Source organism: Hirundo rustica, chromosome 8 (assembly GCF_015227805.2).
Source record: "Hirundo rustica isolate bHirRus1 chromosome 8, bHirRus1.pri.v3, whole genome shotgun sequence".
NCBI lineage: Eukaryota > Metazoa > Chordata > Aves > Passeriformes > Hirundinidae > Hirundo > Hirundo rustica.
Window position 1 is genome coordinate 3,494,140 of NC_053457.1, and position 17,947 is coordinate 3,512,086.

The 17,947-nt window shown below is 44.1% G+C and overlaps 1 protein-coding gene and 1 long non-coding RNA gene across 3 annotated transcripts in view; both read left to right on the forward strand.

The window, feature by feature from the left end:
- The window catches only part of RNLS (renalase, FAD dependent amine oxidase), a 54,020-nt gene that overhangs the window by 1,908 nt on the left and 34,165 nt on the right, over positions 1-17,947 (forward strand). For both annotated transcript variants that reach the window (XM_040072085.1, XM_058421662.1), the window contains exon 4: positions 229-387. In XM_040072085.1, coding sequence (XP_039928019.1) covers positions 229-387 — 159 coding nt within the window. The remainder of the gene's footprint in view (positions 1-228; positions 388-17,947) is intronic.
- On the forward strand, positions 13,788-15,875 carry LOC120756184 (uncharacterized). The gene is made up of 3 exons (XR_005702040.1): positions 13,788-13,893; positions 14,602-14,703; positions 15,500-15,875. It is a non-coding gene; the product is annotated as an uncharacterized LOC120756184 (long non-coding RNA).

Sequence of the window (17,947 nt, forward strand, 5' to 3'; positions counted from 1 at the left end):
GTGAAAGTAGTCCAGCTTTGGTCCTTCCATGTGATTAAATTTTTTTTAATCAGCTGTTTTTTTAAAACCCTAATCTTGTAAATAATTAGCTGTGTTCCTGCCCTCTGGCAGTGGCGAGTCATTCCCGCTTGTCCTGTCGTAACATCCCTTGTAAATAACTCTCTTTCTCTGCATTTTCCCGGTGGAATTCACTGCTGCGGGTATTTAGCTGCTGCTTTTTCCACGCAGGTGCAGACGTGTCCTATGAGCAGCACGTAACTCACATCTCCCTGCGGGATGGGAGGTGGGAAGTCTCCAGGAAAGCAGGGCCCCCGGAGCAGTTTGATGTGGTGATTCTCACCATGCCTGTCCCCCAGATCCTCCAGCTGCAAGGTGACATTGTGAACAGTAAGTCCAGACCTTGAAATTGCAGGCGTCTAATTTAAAATAGCATTTGAGCATCTTGTGAAGCAAAAAATAGCACTCAGCAGTCTGAGCTACTTGAGTATTCCGTCAGGATAGGGTGGGAAATAATAAGAGGTGGGAAATTTCAAGGCCATACGTGTGATGTGTGACCAGTAACATCTTGACAGCATAAATATCTAAACAGGTGAGTCAGTTTTGAATCTGATCTTTAATTTTTTTTTTCCTGACTTCTAAAGCAGAGAGTGTCTTAGTGCAGCTTGCAAATAGTTTCTGAGTTGGACAAGTTTTCTTAAGCATTTCTGTGAAGAGAAGTAGGTTCATGACAACCTCTGATTTTAAGCTTTGTGTCTACATTGATAAATATTCTGTAAGAGCATGACTTCTCTGCTAGTTGCTGTTTTATGAGGCCTCCCATTTTCCCTGTTCCTTTACCCTGGAAAATAATGGTGGGTCTGGCCTGTCCTGTCCTTACTGAGGTGGTCTGGTTAATAATGAAAGAAATAAAAATAGAATAAGAAGTAGCATAGAAAAATAGAAATAGAAAATAGAAGAGAAGAAAAATAGAGGGAGTGTTTTTTTAGAGCTTTCCTGAGGTTCTGCTAGTCTGACTCTCGTGGCCTTCCCCAACTGGCGCTGATGTCTTTACAAATTGTTTTTCTTGGGGTATTTAAGTCCTTTCTTGTTCAGAAAGCAGGCAGCTCCCCTTCAGAAGGTGTAATTAAGGTGAACAGTTCATTTCACTTGCACTTGGGAGAGCTGGAGCTGTCAGATGCTTCCCACAACATCCACTCTTCATATTCTGTGCAAGGGCAGGATTGACTTTTATCTGAGGAAATCCAGCAAGCTTTGTCTTCTCCTCTCCTTCTTCCTGTTTCTCTTCCTCTCTCTACCTGTTCCCTCTATGAGACCAGCTTCCAGATGTCAATCCAGCTGTTAATTCTGCATCTCAGACAGCAGAGGACTGACTCACCCTGCTGCAGAGTTCCTTGGCATTGGAACCGTGGGCATCTTTATTCCTGTTTCTTTAGGCTAAGAACTAAGGAGAGGAAGAGACAATGAGGGTGTTTGAGAGCCTGAACAGGGTGCACTTTCAGATGTGTTTTGACTTGCAGAGGGTTGGGTGCATCACTGTGTGTCTAAATCTCGGCGTTGTTTTGGCTGCGTGTCAGAGAGCCGAGTTTTGGTGGCAGAGTGGGGAGCTTTTCCTGGATTCACCTCACTTGGGATTTAAGATGCAATTTCATGACAGCTGCTGAAAGAAATAGGTGTTCTCTCCCCTCCACACTGACACTTTTTAGTCATTTGTATGCTCTGGTCTCCCAAATCCAGGGCAGGATCCGGCGATTCTAACAGGAGCCATATTTGTGCGTTCCCGGTAGTGATTCCAGCTGCTCCTGGAAGGGGAGGTTCCTGCTGCCTGTTGGAAGCTTCCCTCTGGCTGCCACTGCTGGTGAGAGCTCTTGCTCTGTGGGATGAGCAGGAGATGTGCAGAGCTGGAGGAAGGAGAGGGCTTCCTCCTGAGTGGCCAGCAAGGGTCACGTGTGGCCACTCTGCCACGGCGGGCGAGCAGCTTCAAGGGAAGGGAACAGGATTTTGGGAATACAGCTGCCTTCCCTGCTGGTCTGGAAGGTCCTTATTACCTAGGAGAAGGACTCTAGGGCTTAATGAAGGATGTTCCTGGGCACTGTTAATCTCAGCCGCCGCTGTGGTTTGGGATGAGGGGCGTTAGAGGGGCGAGTGATGAGTTCTGCGCAGCTCTGCTTTTTAGCCTTTACTGCTTTGGTGTAATATCCCTGCTTTGGCAGCTTCTTCATCAGAGGCATTTCTGGGTTTAAACCTCTCCCATATCCCCCGTGGTCTCCCTTCACTTGCCCCATCTCCCTGGGATGTCTTTTTGGGGTAGTTTTGCCAGAGGTTGAAGTGCTTGGCTGTTGACCTGCACCCTCTTGAGCCACTTGGGCATAACTGGGCTCCCAGTTCAAAGCCAGATGAAGTTTTAAATGGGTTGTAATGAGGTTCTGCTGGTATTAATGTGTGGATAAAGGCTGCAGGAGAGGAGAAGGAGCAAAGGAACAGTTGGGTGGAGTAGGGGATGCTTTGATCCATTAGTGAGGGTTGGAATTGGCCTTTGATGTTTGTGTGTAAAAGAGCCTCAGCTGGAGAGTTCAAGTGACTTGCCAGAGGTGGGAATTTACCCCTCCAAGAATTCACCATTTTCCTGTTTGAGAGAGGAGGTCCTTTGCCCCCCATGTTTTGTTTTGAAAACGGTTTCTACTTGTTTACATGATATTCGGAAAACTAATATTTTGAAATAACATTTCATATTTCGCATTCAGTGGCAAAGTTGCTGTTTCAATACTTTAACTTGGCAGACTAAAGTAGATTAGGTAGTTTTTGTGTCCTTTAACCTCATAGATGAGCCTGTACATGTCATCATAAAGCCGTGTGCATTTAGAAGGAGACAGAATTAAGTGGCCTTTAGCAACCGAAATTTACCATTTTATATGGGCTGTGTGAAAAATGAACATTCCAGATTTACTTCTCTTGTAAGAGAAAAGCCAAGTCTTAGATTAGTGAAGAAATTAGTGTGTAAGCACGCCCAATTTTTAAAAATAAAAATAAATAATGCAATAAATAATGTGTGTGTGTATATATGTATATAATTCACGTTAATTTTCAACCTGTATTCATTCTTTCTACAATTAATCGCACCCAAATAGATGCAGCGGTTTCACATTTAGCAGCAGCAGAGCCAGAAGTACTTCCAGCACGACTTCCAGTAGCTGCTGGTTAAAGGGTTAACTCCTTGCAACATATTTGGGACGACAATAGGTGGCAGCAATCGAATGATGTTTGGGACATTCAGCTTGAATAATCAAATTAAATTTACTGCACTGATTTGGGCTTTATGTATTCTGGTAGTAAAAATTTGGGTTGTGCAGAAGATAGAAGGGAAATTAAATAAACGTTTCTGAGGTTTGTCATGTCAGTTTGAGGAAAGGAAGAAATTTACTTAAAAGTAGGAATCTTTGCAAATGAAAGGACAAGTTTTTGCAAATGTTCATTGTCCAAGAGTATTTCAAAGATGTTGGACTATTATACAGGCTGCTGATGTTAGAAAAATCCTAGATTTATATCCCAGATTCCATACGATCACTGAGCAATGTAGCTCTTTCCATGCATTTTCAGATCAGTTGGAGAAGCCTTCTTATCAGTTCTCTTTTTTAGTTTAAGGCATTTGGCAACTTGGCAAATTAAGGTTGCCGTGATTTGCAGTAGTTATTTATTTATTTATTTGTTTGTTTATTTAATCTGTGCGTTCAGAATGTTTTCATTATGTTGCTTTCCTTGGAATTTCAAATTACAGTTCTGCATGTTTAAGCTGCTAATAAAACAGGATGGCTTGGCTTTTGTTTCGAGCCTGACCTATTTTTTTTTTTTTTTTCCCATCTGTGTGAATGTCCCACATGTTTTAAATAATACAAGCTGATGAGAAGATACAAGTGAAATAGGGCTGTATTTGCGTGGGAAGGCTTTATAATGTGAGTTAGGAAAGCACAACTCTGATAATTTTTCACGACTCACAAGTCCTTGCTGAGTGAATGTGTTTATTTTTGGATAGCACGATGATAAATTTGGAATTCAGTGGTTCCAGTTCCAGGCAATCTAAGCAGGGCTTATCCAGCTTGAAGCTCTCATTACCTAACAGATCTGAAATGTCCAGTGTAAACATGTACACTGATTTGTTAGCTGCTTATCAGGGAGCTGAGGCCGCAGTGTGGAAATACTTGGGCTTTCTGGAAACACAAGGAGTTCTTGCTTGTGGTCCTTTTAAAACCTCTCCCTCCTCTGGCTTGGGAGCGCCCCAGCGCTGCCTGAGGCTGAGGCTGTGGAAAGGTCTGCGGTGAATTCGGTGATCCCCTAGGATGGGCTCGTCAGAGCTGATGGCTTGGTTCTGAGGGCTGCAGCAGCACGTGGAGCATCCCTGCCGGAGCCCCTCCTGCCCCGCCGGGCTCTGTGCAGGACTCAGCCCCTGGCCTGGGGCTGCCACTGGGGCTGAGCCGTTCCTGCCTGCGGCCAGGGCCGGGCTGCCGGTGCCCGTGTCCCGCTGCTGCTGCCAGCTCTGGCCCTGGCCCTGGCACAGCAGCCTTTGGGACCCTCCTGTGAGGAGATCTGCCTCACCAGTCCAGCAGGGAGATCAGAGGCTTCTGTCACACAGTCCCAGAACGGTTTGGGCTTAAAAACCATTGTGCCACCCCCTGCCCTGGGCAGGGACACCTTCCACTAGCCCAGGTTGCTCCAAGCCCTGTCCAACCTGGCCTTGGATGCTTTTAGGGATGGGGCAGCCACATCTCCTCTGGGCACCCTGTGTCAGGGCCTGCCCACCCTCAGAGGGAGCAATTCTTTCCTAGTATCCTATCTAACCCTACTTTCTTCCAATTTGAAGCCACTCCCCCTCGTCCTGGCACTCCAGGTCCTTGTAAAGAGTCTCCATCTTTTTTGTCGGCTCCTCCAGGCGCTGCAAGGCCGCAATGAGGCCCCAAAAGCTTCACCCCAAAGCTTCTCCTCTCCAGGCTGAACAATGCCAGCTGTCTCAGCCTTCTCTCCCAGCAGAGCTGCTCCATCCCTGGATCACCCCCGTGGCCCTCCTTTGGGAGGCTGTTCTCCTGGTGGAGGGTTTGGATTTGCTGCTGGGATGGTCTGGCAGGCGTGGGGGAGGCGGGCAGGAGGGGGTGGCACTGCCCACCAGGGCAGCGTCTGAGGAGGAGCAGCTGCCAGCAGAGCCTCTCTGCCAGCCTTCAAAGCAGCAGAGTGTTGGCTGCCTGCTGCGACTCGGGTGTAGCCTCTCGGAGGGAGGACTTCTAAAAATAAAGGCTGCCAGAGCTGGAATTGCACATCAGGAGGGGAAAAATCGAAGTAGGCCGCGCGTATTCTTCAGCGTGCGTTTGACTTAGCCTGGTTTTAGGCGCTTTTTGAGATATCTACAGTGCTTCTAATGGGGTTGTTCTGCAGTTATTGAGCACATTGGGAACCATTCAAACACGCTGATCCCAGGGACTCTCTCCGTCTGGGAAGTGTGGGGATTAAACCCCGTGTGTGTGAGCACGAGAGGCCTGGAAAGGAGAGTGAATCTGTATTATTTAAAGGGCTGCTTTGCATTTTGGTGTTGTCAGCTGAGGCTGCCTCTCTCAAAACAGTGGAAAGCTGAAACTCTTGTTTGACAGATCTCAGGGTAAAAACAGAAAGAAAAAAACCCAGATGCAATTTGCTGGAAGAGCAAAATATGCAGCTTCTTGTCTTCAGACTTGGCTCCCACTCCAGGGGAGCCCATCCTTTGGCCAGACCAGCGTGCCAGCTCTTAAAAAGAAGCCCTGCCGAGAGGGTGAGTCCTGCTCTGTCACAGCATCACCTTTCAGTGTCTGGAGGCGTGGCAAAAGCATTTCCTCCAGCAGCCCCTGCTCCTGCCCCAGCTCCAGCTGCAGCAGCACAGCTGTCTGTGGGACCACAGGCACACGGTCCCCCCGCCCTTCCTCCCCCCCAAAAAAGGGTGGGGCAGTTATTTTTAGCAGGCTCAGTGGTGTGATCCTCAGTTCACCATGTGGCCCACAGACTTGCTGGCACATTCTGCTCTTCCAGCAAGGGTAGGGAAGCAGCTCAGGGGCCGGTCGAGTGGTTGAGCGCTCTGAATGCTCGTGATTCTGCGGTCGGAGTCCTAAGCTTAGGTTTCCTGTGCGGTCCCAGGAGGGATTTCAGAGCACCTGCACGTTAAACTGGCAGCAGATTGTGCTGATTTAGCTGAGCTGGTTTGAAAAAAAAAAAAAAAAAAGTTATTTCTGACGTTTAAGGCAGCACTGCTTTTGTGCGCTGACAGGCAGCACTGCTTTTGTGCGCTGACACTTTAATGTCTGCCTGACACGGCTCTTTGTAATTCCTTGAACCTGGATTTGCTTCTCTTCGTACCACTGCAGCCTGGGCTGGTTTGGCAGGGTCCTTCAGCACCGGGGCACTTGGTCACAGACCTTTACCTAATGCTTCTTTAGCTCTCTTGTGTCATTCCAGTACCCAAAGTAGAGAATGGGACCACAGCATACTGGATCAGCTGAACGTGAGCCAGTGTGCACAAAGGGTTTTGTTGGTTTTTGGTTTTTGTTTTTTGTTTTTTTTCCTAGATAATAAAGGTGATGGTATTTGAACACAGGACGTACTTGGAACAGAACAAATAAATGCTCTGAAGTTTGTTTATCCCAACAATAAACACAGATACCTCTGAGTTTTTCCCAGTCTTTGGTTCTCTCCAGGGATTGCTTTCAGATGGAGAAATCTTTCCAAAGCTGCTTTTTGCCGTGAGCCTGAAGGAGGTGGGGGGGAGGGCGAAGTTCCTTGCCAAAGAAAGAGACCAAACTGAGCAATTCTGAAACTTCTTTATTTGTGTCTTGTGGGACATGTGTTTAATGAGCTGGTGGTTTCTGTGTTGTAGGAAGCTGGGATGTGCTATAAGATTTTGCTCTCTGGGAAGTCCAGTTAGGGCATTTTTACCAGCCTTGAATTTTCAGATCCTGAATCTAAAACGGTTTTGATGGTTGTTTTTGGGAAATAGTGATAATGTTATGTGTCATCTCTTCCTCTGAATAAAATCCTTTTTTTTTTTTTTTTTCCTAATTTGAAGTTTTTCACTTGGTTTTTTTGTTTTTGTTTTGTTTTGTTTTTTTTAAATATGTTTGGAAAAGCTCTGCCTCCTTTCCCATTACCAAACCTTCCGGGCACACTTGAGAGAGAGAAATATACAGAAGCTGATTTGGACTTTACAGCCTTCCTTTTGATGTGAAATCTGCCACTCAAAATATGGCTTTTATAGAGCTGAAAACCCTTGAACAGTCTGGTGCAGGTTTGCAAGCAGTCTTTACATTCAATTGCTTGCTTTGGGATTTATTTATTTTTTAGTACTGCAATCAAGTAGGCAGGCAAAAGCTTCACTGGACAATGGTTTTTTTAAGTGTATTCTCATAGCTTAGGCAGTGCCTTTGGACTGGATGAGGTTTTGTGGATTTCTGGAGGATTTTTTAACAGCTGCTGGCCACTCCCATCGCTGTAATTGAGACCATTCTTTACAAGGATTATCTTTACCTCCCACGGACACGTCTGCGAACTTTCCAGTTATTTTTGCGGTCCACATCTGGATTAGAGCAGGGAGAAAAAATACTAATTTTAAACCTAATGAGGTTTTGGCTCCATTGAGTCAAACCTAAATTTTGCGTGTAGCCTGCTGTCAGCTTTCCACACTTGGCTTCATCATTTCCACGAATGTTGGTATGCTCTTGGATTAAAGAAGCCTTAGGAATAACTCACCCTCAGACACCTTCTGTAGAAATCGAGTTCTGTTCCTTCTTCTGAGCCATCACATGAGATGTTACAAATGGTTTTGGATCTGCTTGTGCTGCCTTGGAAGCCTGGGTTTACTGCTGATTGCCTTGCTCTTAGGGTTTTAATTCCCTCCTCAACCCACCTTGTCAGAGATACTCAAAGCACTGTAACTATTCTTCAAAAAAGAGAGAGCCCTGACCAACTCTGTTCAAGGGCTGGTGTAATTTAGGAAATGGGATAGGCTGGGTGAGAAATGAAGGTGTGATTGGTCACCTTTTTTGACTTAGCTGATGAAGCACCTCCTGTTGTAGCAATGGACTCTGCTGCCACAAATTATTTCAAGTGTGAAGAACCTTCTGCCTTACTGAAATGGATTAAAGCTATCTCTTCACTTGATTTATTCGACAGAACAAGGGACATGCAGATCAGACTTTCCAGAGTCAGTCCTGATGCACCAGTAGCCTCCAATTCTATTCCCAAAGTCATCCTTTAAAAATGCAGCTCTGCCAGGATATGGCTGAGTGGTGTGACTCTGCAGAGGCACAGAGGGTGAGTGTACAGCTCTCTATAAAGAAGGATTTACTGCTCTCTTCTCACTGGATTTATACTTCAGGGAGAATGGGGTGGATGCCTATGGAAATTCAGGAAAATAAATTTTATTCAGTGAACTGTGTGCAGGCAGCAAGTGCTTTGAGTGTCTCACAGGCTGTTAAGTGACTGCAGAACAACAAGGTGGTGTTTGGGTTTGTAAAGCTCAAAAGAAATAGATTTACTGTCTGTTTCCATGTCCATTTCTCTCTGGCACAGTAGGAGGTGTGTTCAGGAACACTGATGAGAAACCTTTTCATATATTCTGATTTAAGCCGTGCTGCTCGCAGAACCAGCATTCACATTTTTTAATGGAAATTATGCTCAAAACCAACTTAAAAGCAGGAAAAAATACCGACTTTGAAATGACCACTTGTTTTCAAGTGGCTGAACTACAGCTAGGATTTGTGCCCGACTCCATGGAAAAGATGCATCATTTTCCCTAGCACAGAATTTAGCAAAAAAGCTTCGTTTTCTAGTTGGAAGAAAATGCCACATAATTCCTACCGAAACAAGGAAATTTGCCTTGATGTTGGGATTTATGTGCAGATGATGGTAGAATGGTTTGGGAGGGGCTTAAAAGCTTATCTCGTTCCACCCTCTGCCACAGGCGGGGGTTCCTTCCACTAGCCCAGGTTTCTGCAAGCCCTGGCCTTGGACACTCATTGTAAGAATGAAATAGTGACATTTCTCCTGTCTTGTTAGCTTTTGTGGGAGAGGCTGGCCCTTTGCAGACATTTTGTAAGGCATCAGATGGTAACTAATACCTTTAGATGTCAGTGTAGGTCTGTTTGCCTCACGCTCGTGCTGCAGGATCCCGGCCCCGTTAGCATCTGCACACTTGCAGAAGAGGTGAACTAATAAATTACATATCTGTGGTGCTTCCAGGGTGTATAAATTACATATCAGAATGCATCCTAGTCTCTCTTTGTGTGCTGCTTAAGATACTGGGAGAGGTCATCGTTATGGCAAGCTTTTTAAACTTAACTCCTCCAAGTTTTTGCCCCTTGGTTCAGAATTCCCTGTGATTTTCCCCAGCTCTCCCCTGCCTGCTGGTGACGGTCACGATGCAGTGTTTGCTGCTTCAGGCACTGAAACACCAGCAGGTATTTGGGAAATAAAGGTAATATATCAGCTCCTTTTTTTTTTTTTTTTTTTTTTTTTAACCCTCGGAAGGTGGTAAAATGCCTCAGTAATCCCACAGGGAAGGGGTCTGAGTTCCCTGTGAGCAGTTTGAGGATTGTTTGGGAAAAGGTTTGGCTTTCATGTCTTGTAAGTGCTCCAAAACCTGTGGTAGCTTTGGAACCAGTCTTGAGTGGGATTTTCAGGTGGTCTGCTGGCCTGAACTGGGGTTTACATCAGTGCTGATTTTAAGGGGCTTGGCTTTGTATTTTTTAAGCCTGCATAAATCTTCTGGCAGTGGAGCTGTGCTGCTGATCTGTGTGTGTTTGTAGGCAGTGAGAGTCATTCTTATTTGACTCATTTTAAATTAGTATTTGTTCTTTTCTGTCATGTTTCCTTCAGCCATAAATTCTATCTCCCCACCTTTTTTTTTTTTTGGTGTGTGTGTTATCTCTTGTATTTTACTGTAAAGTCAAATATCAAGGTACTCGGTATTAATAACAGTTTGTGGGGGTTTAAGGTTCAATTTTAACTGAGTACCTATGTGGATTTTTATCTTAATGGGATTTGCAAGGACAGTGTTTTAAGACATCAGTATTTCTGCTTTGGTTGTTTGTTTTTGTTCCATTTTTTTTCCTTTCTCTTTGTCACATTTAGCTATTAGAGTCAATAGTGACCATCAATAAAGGCATAATCAATTTTTCCAAGAAACAGTTCCTTGCAGCAGGAGGAGGGCAGAGTTTGGCTTTAGAATACAGCATTTGGTATGATGTACTAATAGTAAGGATTTTTGATTCCATCTGGTATCTTTTTTCAGCCTCTGGTAGGTTGCAGCTGATCTGTCAATAACTTTCAAGGAATCATATTTTTATTTTCCCCCTCCACTGTGTCACATTTTGAGCATTAGGATTTGTTAGCCGTGGCTTCCCTTCTTACAAGATAGAAAAAGGAGACTGAAGAACCAGGTTTTTTAAGCTGTACACTTGTTTGTGCATCTAACTTATGAAAGTTGGCAAAATTGTGGCAGAGGAGGGGCCAGTTGCAATCAGGTACAGCTTGTTTAATTTATCTGTGCTTCCAGAACATGTGCTCTGCATGCTTGGCTGCGTGTCTAAATCCTTTGGAAAGTCGTGACAGGAGAGACAGGACTCAAAATGAAAGAATGTGTGATAAAACAAAAGAAATAAACCAGACAAGACACCCAGAACATGTGATCCGGCCAAAGCCACATGAAACTGATTGTGGGCAAAGCATTACAAATGTACACAACCTTAACTTCATTTTGTCATTTTTTGCCATCTCTGTTAGTGATTATGTCTTAGGTAGATTTGAATAGAGACTGCTTGAAAAACAAGCAAAAAACCCTATTACTAATGGAAATTTAGTCATTGAACAACACTTAGCTGTCAGAGCTCTGTAGTGTGGCTGTGGTTTGCACGACAGTGCAGCTTCAGCTTGGGGGGAAGTTTATCTTCCCTTATCAGTGGCTCAGCCCGGGAGTCAGTGCTGATCACCCAGATAAACCCTGAGCAAGGTTCCCTGAGGACCCCTGAATAACCTGACCCTTCAGGCCTGTTGGCTTGCTTTCCCAGTATTCCTTTTTCCATCGTTACACAGCTGCAGCGTTGGAAAATGTTGCTTTTGAGTTTGCCCTTTTTCTTGAGAGCAACCTGAACAACAGGTGAGGTGCCAAAGGACAGGAGAAAAAGAGGTAACACGCAGCTTGATGTGTGTCCAAAATACCCAGTGCAGGCCAAGGGAAGAAAACTGCTCATGGGAGGAGAGACCATTGCATAACCCAGAACGGGAAATTAAATATTATACAGAGAAAAAAGTTATGGCATTTCCCCTTTGGTGTGTTTTTGATCACCAAGGGAAGCCCTGATATGAGGGAGAAATGAGGTGGTTTATCTTTGCTCCCCACGTTGCTGTGTCAGCCTCCCTCTGTCACCAAGGCACGTATTTTGATGGAAAATAAGGAAGGAAAAAGAAGAACATGGGTTCAGTTACTGCCGTGGCATGTCACATGCATATTCTGCAAAAGGTTACAAAGAATTAACAGAATGGCTTGTTTGGTTTCATAGCTGAGAGCCACACAGGGCATCATTAAAGTTTTAAATGGGAGGACAAAGTATAGAACTTCCTAACCAGATCTAGAATAAATCTGTTATTAAGGGTTTTTTTTTTGCTAGAACAGTGGATTAGTGATTTGTTTATTTGTTTCCTCCCCATCACCATGAGGTATCTGCTCTGAAAATCACTGAAGTATCAGACACTAGAACATCACAGGTACCAGTTGACACCAATTCACAACTGTTTCAAGGGAGAACACAAGAGAAGGAGCCAAATGATAGAATTCTTCTTAAAATTAAAACACACAGAACAAGTAAAGAAATGAGCATGTTTTTTACCAGTTTCTCATCAAACCTTTCTATAAATGTATTTGCATTCCCTCAGTCCTGCACTGAAGCCAACCTGAGCAGGCAGCAAAAGGGGAGAGAGATGAAACTTTCCTTCTAAGAGCATATGGTTTTATTTAGAATGTATTTCACAACTGTGACGTACAGAGCCAGGGTTTACTTGTGCTCCACACTCCCACTCACCCACTCTGCAAGGAAAGCTGCACTCAGGATTTTAATAAAAACAGGAAAAGTGCAGGGATGGAGGTGGAGATTTATTCTATCCAACTGAGGATAAACATGACTTCACTAAACCAAAGAAAATTGACTTTTATGTGGTAGAAAAAAACCATACACCTCCTGAGCGTGCTGCTTTGTATGGTAGCAGGTGATTTCTGGGTGTAGAATAATGCTGTGCTTTCATCAGAAAATTCACTGATGATGGCATGGGAATGCTTGAAGAGGAAGAGTGACAGAAACTAGTCCAAACACAGATATTGCAGTGTGTGCACGGACAGAAAAATCTGTCCTTGAGTGAAGTTATTGCTGTCTTGTTTTTCCTACCACGTGGTGCTTAACTTCAAAATGCTGATAAGCTTCAGCCTCTGGGTATGATCACATCCAAGTGCTGCATCTCTTGGTACTGCTAAAACATCTTTTTTTAAAATTGATGGTTTAAAAGCTGTTTGTTCACGTTCCCCTTTCAGCCTCCTTTAACATTTATGCTTGTGACAGAACCGATATAAAAAGGGAAGTACAAGTATTTAAAATACAGTTGTTGGTCTTAGACCCGGTGACTTTTATATAGTGACAGTTTCAGAGTGTTGGGTTGTGGTGGAGGCACGGGGTTTGTCATGTACCTGTGTCCTTCTTAGAGTATTCCAGTTGATAAATCCTGGTACTTTCAGATTGATTCAATGCAAGTGCAAAAGTGAATTTTCTCAGCTACGGCCGTCTCACCCTCATGTATTTTTTCTGCATATTTCCTTTTTTTTCCCCACTGAGTGCAGGAAAACCATTGCCCTGGTCTCTTCAGCTCATGTGGAACAGGGTGGTGATTTGCAGTCCCTCTAACGCTGGGGAAATTCCCCATGGAAGCAAACGGAGCTCGGGTCACATTCCAGACAGTGGATTTTTGCCACTTCCTCTGCAATATGGACTCTGTTTCTCCATGAGGACAAAAGCCTTTGTTCTGCTGAGTCACGCTCCAGAACAATAGACAGCTACAGAAGAGTTGATACGCTCTGTTTCTAGTTCCAGTTTGGACTTTGAAGTTCTCCCCTGTACTCACTTCTCTCTCTTTATTTATTTCTTTTATTTTTGCTGGATTGGGGTTTTGTTTTCGGTCCGTTTCGGGGGTTTCTCAGGCCAGCCTTGCAGCGTGGCGTAGCGGGCGCGTATTTTCTGAGCTCTGCTGTTGCGGTTCTGTGGTTGCAGGGATCGCGTTGGCCGTCACACGCCCGCAGGTTCTGTCTCCTTCACCTAAAGCTGCCTTGGGAAAGCGGGAAGTGGAAGGCAAGGCTCAGCTCTCACGAGGCCGAAGCACGGCATCTCCCGAGGGGATGAGTAAGAGCGAATCGTGATTCCTGAGGCGCCTCCTTCCCTTGTTTGATTGCTTTGGAATGCAGCTGCCGTCTCCTTAGGACACGTGAGGGGTGCGGGCTGGCGGCCCTCAGGGTGACAACAGGGGCATGATCCATGCAAAAGGCTGCGTGACAAGGGTGGTGTGAGGAAACACCGTTTGCATCCGTGGTAATACCGCGGAACAATGGATTGGTGTTGCCCGGTGGCAATTAGAGCCGATTAGAGGGCTGGGGGTGAGCGAAGGGGAGGAGCTTGGTGTCACCTCCGAGCTGCAGAGCCCAAACTTTGGGCTGCTGCCCGCAGCGGGCTCGCAGGCCTAACGTGAGATTTGTGTGGTGCTGTAGTCACTTACATCCTTCTCCCTTCCCCGGAGGCTGAATCCCTGGCAGCAGAGGGGAGGGAAAGCTCTGGTGAAATAAAGCCCCAGATTAAGGTTTGTGCTGAAATGCTTTAATCCAGCATCCGCATGAAGTGGAGCAGATTGCAGATTATTCCTAGAGGAGATATTAATGGGGTCTTGAGGGCTTTATCAGTTTCTTTTTTGAAACTTCTGGCACCTCACCTTCTCTCCTTACAGTGGCTTCTTGCAGCTTTATAATGTTATGTGTTTATTTAGCTCTAGGAAAATCTATACTTGGGAGAGGGTTTTTTCCCCCTATCAACATTATTAGTGGGGTTTAATTAGAATTATTGCTCACTATACTGATGGGCTGAGCTGACTGAAGCACTCTGAATCAAAAGACAAGGGCTAGTTTGGACTGCAGTAAAGAAGCAAGCTTGTGTTCCTGTGGAAAGGTATTTTGAGCTTCTTCCTTTTCTCTTTGACACTTAGAGCATGTCCCTCACTAGAAAAGTGCACTGCGAGGTTTGGCACGTGTTTAGCTGCAGTTTGGGTGTTCGTTTTACTCAAAAAATAATTTTAAATTGAGTGCCTTCAATTGTTTGAGATGAAATTGGTAGGAGACAACACTGACTGAGTAACTGTGGATCGCTGGGTTTGGGTAATTATCTTGTGAGAAATTTGGTAAATTAAAAAAAGCCCTCCAATAAAATTCAGGAACTGTCCATGCAAATTAAAAAAAAAAAAAAAGTCCCCACATAAAGAAGAAGAGGAAATAAAATATGGAATCCCTGAATTCAGGAATAGAAGGAGGAAGTGAGAAGCAGTCAGCAGAAGAAAGGCTGGTTATTAAAATGGATGGAAAATTTGAGCATCTGAAAAAAAACTCAGAAGGATTTGCCGGTACGTGTTGGATATTTACATCAATAGGCAGCAATGCCATCTCAGAACCCTGATGAAGTGGGGGTAAAATAATCTGGACAAGTGTATTAAAAAAAAAAATAATCTACATTTACTTTTAAAACTGTGCTGTCACAGTTTGATCACCAGCAAAGCAAAGGGCAGTTTGTGCAGCTCCTCCTGCTCACAGTCAAATTTCTACTGACTCTTTTATCATAACTAGATTTTGCCTCACTTGTGTTCTTCTACCATAATGAGGTTTGAAGGGTGCAATTGCCTCTTTATCCTAGAAAGCCAAAAGAATGAAGGAAAGGAGTTTTGCAGAGCTGCTGAGAATAGTAAGGGGATAAATAAATCCAAATGAAGGTGGGGATGAGAAAAAAAGTAAAAAATGTTGATTCCCCCCCCACTAGGAAAACAAGTACCTAAATTAAAGTCCAGAGGCTGTGTCCTCCAAAACCTGAATTTCACCTGTGCCACAGCTCTGCCTCCGCAGGCAGGATTTGAGTCAGTTGGAAAGAAAAAGTAGTGTGTGTAGTAAAAAGGTTTTAGCAAAGAGGAAGATGATGCATATATTAGCTTTGCAGAAGAGAAAGATAATTACTGTTAACCGACTTTTTTTTTTTTTTTCCTTTTATTTTCCCCCTCCAAACTGTTACTTGATTAACACAATCAAGTTACAGTGGGAGCAATTGCTCTCAATTAGTCCTTGGCTTGCCCAATTACAGCTTCTACTTCAGACGTGATAAAGGCAGGGGAGGTTGGTGAGCCTCACAGTGTGTCTGTTTTCTCTGTGCAGGATCTGCTGAACTAATAGAGGGGATGACTTCTCTCAGCAGCATTGCCAAGCTTACACCCTGAAATGATCAAAGGCACAGCGACACAGTTATTTAAGATACCTTCACGTCTGAGAAGATTTAGCACTTTTATTTCTTGGCACAGTTCTAAATCTTCCCTAAAAAAGATACTTCAGAGTAAATTAAAAAAAAGCTAATTTAGTAGCCCTGACAAAGCTGGTACAAAAGATGACAACAGCTGTGAACTGATTGAAAAAATCCCTTTAAAAGCAAATTGTGCAGACTGTAATTTGGAATATTTACTAGGATGAGTGAGTCCCTTCTGGTTTTCTCCATGTGAAAACTCCTAATGTGTCAGATTTTTTGTTTTGCTTTGTTTTCCACGTTGGTAAGGCAAGAACTCCCCATCCATTTCTTAATCTCAGCCTCTGCCCTCGATCACTGCAAGGTTCCCAGTGCAGGGAGTTTTTCATTGCTGGGTGGTTGTTACAGCACCCTCCTTTCCCTTTTCAGGGTTATTTTGATGCTGCCAGTGGCTTGATGTTGGCAAAATCCCAGAACCACGAGATGGTTTGTATTGGAAGGGATCTTAAAGATGATCCAGAAGTGGGATTTTTTGTCTTGGCTGATGTTTGCCTTCACAGCACAGCATTGGCAGAAGCTTGCAGGATTTAATCAGAGTTTTAAACCCCCTCAATTGACTGGGTTAGCATTCTCTGCAGAGGAAAGATTTATTGTTGTTCCATAAACAGTTGTTTTTCCAGTGTGAACCTGGAATTAGAGACCTTTCAGTCTAATGGGCCCAGAGTGAAATTTTCAGAACCTGAGGGACCAAGATTTTCTTTTTTTTTTGCTACTACAATAGCTACTGTTCAGTGAAATGCCTGTGCCAAGATACTGCCAGGAGCACTTATCTGTCCTCAACAGCAAACAAAAAGTGGAGGCGGAAGAGTGAAATTAAAAAAATATATATATTGTTCAGTCAAGATAGATTAATAGTGGTACACACAAGCCACACTTCCTTGTGGGTTATATCAGTTCTTTGTATTTTTGTACGAACTAAAAATGGCTTTCCTTGCCCTTTTTTTTTTTTTTTTTTTAAACTTTCTTTTTTTTTTCTGTTTGGGGAAACTGGATTGAGTGTTCCCTTGCTGTGGGAACAGTAGGTCCCAAAATATGCTTCATTTTGTATGTAAAAATGTTTACTTCAGGCCAGTGCAAGTACTGTGCTTTGACCGAGTTTTGGCACTTTATGAGGACTTTTTTCCAAGGAGGGTAGCAGTAGTTTAGGCTGGGGAGAAGTGGATCTGTCTCTTAAGGAAGCATTAAATCAAATGGCTCACTGGGGGTTGGAGATGGGAAGCTGAGGTGAAGTGTGCGCTGGTAACGAGTCCCTTTAGCAGATGAGAGGTTTTGTTGTTGCCTTTTTGTGGGCTGGAAGGGTGATGAGCCTGTGGCTCGCTCTGGAGAACCCTGAGATCCTGCAGAGGTCTTAGTGCCCAAGTCAGAAAGGTCGTGAAAGAAGGGACGTGGACCTCTGGAAACAGGAGCCCTGGGAATCTAAGAAAATCAGGGAGAATAAATTCAGCTTTGTGTAAATTCAGTGGTTTTAGTACACGAGGCTGCAAAGCATAGATGCAGGATGAGGTTCTTGCTGGAGGAGTTAATTTGGATGTGTGTTGACCTCCCAGATGCGTCTCTAGCTGGGCACTGATTGCACACACGCTTCTGCATTTTCTCTGTTGTTTTCTAGTGGTGTAGGAAGTAAAGCAGTGCTGCACAGGTGTGGTTACGTGTAAAATGGCCAGCCCTAAATTTTATGCTTTTACAAATGCATGCTAATTAATTGGTCATTACCACGCTGGATTGTGCTCCAAGACCTCTCGGTGCAGTTTACAGTGTGTATCTCCTCTTTACAGGTGATCCTTTGTGAGATGTGCTTTCATTGCAGGGCACCTAAAACATCTCCTAAAAGCTAATTAACGAGTTGTAAGTCCTCCACGTTGAACATAAGACCAAACTGCCAGGTAGGAAATTATTTTTTTGTGGGGCCAGTCCTTAATTTCACTTTAAATACTCTGAATATAATACCGAGATGATTTGTAGTGGAATGGAAACCTTCTGCTGAGTTGTCATCAGTAACATTCTTTTTTTACAAAATCAGGAATCCTGGTAATTCAGACGCTTCTAATTAGGCCTCATATCTCTGGTTCTATTTTTGGAAGGCATTTGGCTAGCTGAAAGTGTGTGTGCATAATTATCATGCCAGCTCACCCCTGGCACTGGTTTTGATGTCAGCAGTTTCGCTCACTGAGGGCACAAGTCGTGAGTCATCAATTGTTTTAGGGTTAGAAATCTTGTGCAAGGTTTGGAGAGGCTCGCTCCATGATTTGTGACTTCCTCAAAGCGTTTTTAGACGGATGAAGGGAATCCTGTGTATTCCTGTGCAC